General features: G+C 47.7%; 1 protein-coding gene across 1 annotated transcript in view; it reads right to left on the bottom strand.

Annotated features, from left to right (window-relative positions):
- Window positions 1-1,207: 1,207 nt before the first annotated feature.
- LOC135678906 (zinc finger protein CONSTANS-LIKE 3-like) overlaps window positions 1,208-2,617 on the bottom strand; it is a 1,468-nt gene continuing 58 nt past the window's right edge. Inside the window, exons 1-2 of the mRNA XM_065192150.1 lie at window positions 1,973-2,617; window positions 1,208-1,874 (exon numbers count right to left, since the gene is read on the bottom strand). The exon at window positions 1,973-2,617 is cut by the window's right edge and continues 58 nt beyond it. Of these exons, the coding sequence (XP_065048222.1) occupies window positions 1,554-1,874; window positions 1,973-2,617 (966 nt within the window). The 3' untranslated portion in view covers window positions 1,208-1,553. The remainder of the gene's footprint in view (window positions 1,875-1,972) is intronic.

Below are 2,617 nucleotides of genomic sequence, written 5' to 3'. Positions count from 1 at the left end.
TGGAAGATACAAGAGTAGTGACATGCAACTCCCCCACTTTGCAAGTTGTGCTCAGTGGAAGATGGAGTCATGCATGGCCGTGTCCAAACAATTACAGTTGTTCATTTTGGTAGGCCAGCCAGCTATAGTTGATGAGTTAGTAAAAATTCCTGCAAAATAGGCTTATAATTTAACTCACTAGTTTATTCATTATTGGGCACTGACAGAACTTACATCAGTTCTCAATAATTAGACATGTTGGTTAACTTAGCTTTTATTACAAATATTATCATCATATAAGAAAAATACACCATGAAAAAAGCTTGAATCTTAAGATTAAATGCATGGTAATATAACTATTTAACTCTTATAAATAGAGATGTTTATGGGACCTATCATGTGAAGCTTTATCATCAAATATTACTTTCATTTCCTCCACCAAAATACCATCACTGGTTATCAAGTGTTCTCTTTACGCATTATCCGGAGTTGAGTCACAGAAATCTTTCACGGTAACGAAGGCTGGTTAACATCATTGATCTCGCAGGCTCTATGCTGCGTCTATGTGAAATGGGAGCCACTGTCTGCAGGTTCACCATGTCGTTCAGCGTGCCATGCTGCCTCCTCTTTGTTCAGCATCTTCATGATGGCTATGTGCAGTAATGGGCTCCATTCACAACCTTCTCTTTGTGATTGCTTTTTGTGTAGGGACTCAGTGCACATTTTCTTAAGTTGTAGTCAGGCCCAGTGACCGGGTTGTGAGTTTGTGTACGATAAAAAGAAATACCAACTATTATAAATGAGAGGTATGAGTAGAAAATTTATCATGGTTTTGTTGCATGGAGACTTAATATTTCATCAACCTTCTGATTATGTAAAAAGACCTTAGAATAAGTATAAAGTATATAAAATATATATATATATATATATCGACTAAAACAAATTCCACGGATTTGGTATGGTCGCATAGATACTTGCTTTTTAAAAGAAAGTTTTTGAAGATACTCATGTATATATATATATATATATATATATATATATATATATATATATAATTGAGCCATGATAGAGCCTCTTAATTTGTTCGATGAACATGATAGATATAAGATGGCCATGCATCCACACACTCAATTCATGGAAAGAAAGGAAAAACAGGATCGATGTCGGCAGAATTAATGCTGATGAGGTTATATTTAAACATGTTGAATGTATAGAACGTAAAATCCAATAAAGATAAAAGGCAGTAGCATTCTTTTACATCAAATAATGTACAAAATGCAAAGCATTCAGAATGATGTAAATGCTTGGATACAGCACGGTGTATATGGTAGTAGAAATACCAGTTGATACACTCATCCAATACAATTACCAACTCCACCTTGGATGCATGTGTTGAAGTAATAGGTTCCCTCGTGGCTCGATCCCACCAAATTAAGCTGAAGCAATCAGTTGTTGGGGTCCAAATCAAAGTCTTTCAAACCTTATATTAAGTTACATATTTCTACATTAATTACGCTCATTGAAGAGCTCAATGGAGAGGCTCGTTTCGGAAGCTGCCGAGACATGCGAACGCTTCAAAATGACGGCACGACGCCATAGTCGTCCTCCGCCATGAGGGCCGCCACCGCCTCCGCGGCCGATGAGTAGATCCGGCCGACTTCCGCCTCCACCTCCACCCTCTTCGCGAACCGCCCCTTGATCCTTGGCCGCGCCTCCGCGTAGGCCTTCCTCGACGCGTACCTTATCGTCTTCTCGAACCTCCGGCACTTCCGCTTCTCCCGGTACCTCATCAGCCTCGCCTCCCGGCCCGCCTGTGCTGCTGCCGGATCACACGGTATCCCCACCACCGACGCCTGCGACACCTCCGGCACCAGCGCCGCCTCGGACGACGACACCTGCGCGGTTCCACAGGGGAAAACTATGAGAAAGAGGCAAGGATCTATTACAACGTTTATGGGATTAGCTGGACGTGAATTGCTGAGGTGAAGAATACGCTGTGGCATAACGACTGATCCGATTCTGGTTTGGATCCGGCGATATTGAGATCGAAATAGCCACCATCCGACGCGAGGAGGGACGGCGGATCCGGTTCGGCGACGGTCTTGATAGCGTCTAACGGTAAGCCGTAGTCGAGATCAAGATAGGCATCAGCGTCAGAGAAGAAGAACTCCGCAGCCGACCGGAGCACCGGGGCCTCCTGAGGAAGAAGGAGGGAGGAGGCGGCCTCGGCTTCCGCTTCATCGTCGGAGGAGGATCGGAAGAGGAAGGATCCCTCGCCTCCACGTCCGGTGGCAGCGGCTGTGATCAGGGGCTTGGGGGCGGGACCGAGGAAGGGGAGCAGTGGGAGGCGCTCGTGGCGGCGGGCGAGGGGGTTGGCTGAGTGGATGTCGGCGTCGCAGGCGGCGCAGAGGGCGGCGGCGTCGGCCTTGCAGGTGACGGCGGCGGGGGCGTTCTCGCAGACCTCGCACAGCCAGGCGCGCTCGTGGCTAGAGGCGAGGCCGTTGGCGCCGTGCACTTGCCCGTCGCAGCCGCGGCAGAGGTAGGCTGCGTCGGCGCGACAGTAGAGGAGGGCGGGCGTCGAGCGGCACGAGTCGCAGGGCTTTGACGCCACTCCCAGGGAGGCGCCCTTCTTCTTCAC

The sequence above is a fragment of the Musa acuminata genome, chromosome BXJ1-7 (genome assembly GCF_036884655.1).
Source record: "Musa acuminata AAA Group cultivar baxijiao chromosome BXJ1-7, Cavendish_Baxijiao_AAA, whole genome shotgun sequence".
Classification (NCBI taxonomy): Eukaryota; Viridiplantae; Streptophyta; class Magnoliopsida; order Zingiberales; family Musaceae; genus Musa; species Musa acuminata.
This window is presented reverse-complemented; position numbering and strand designations above follow the sequence as displayed.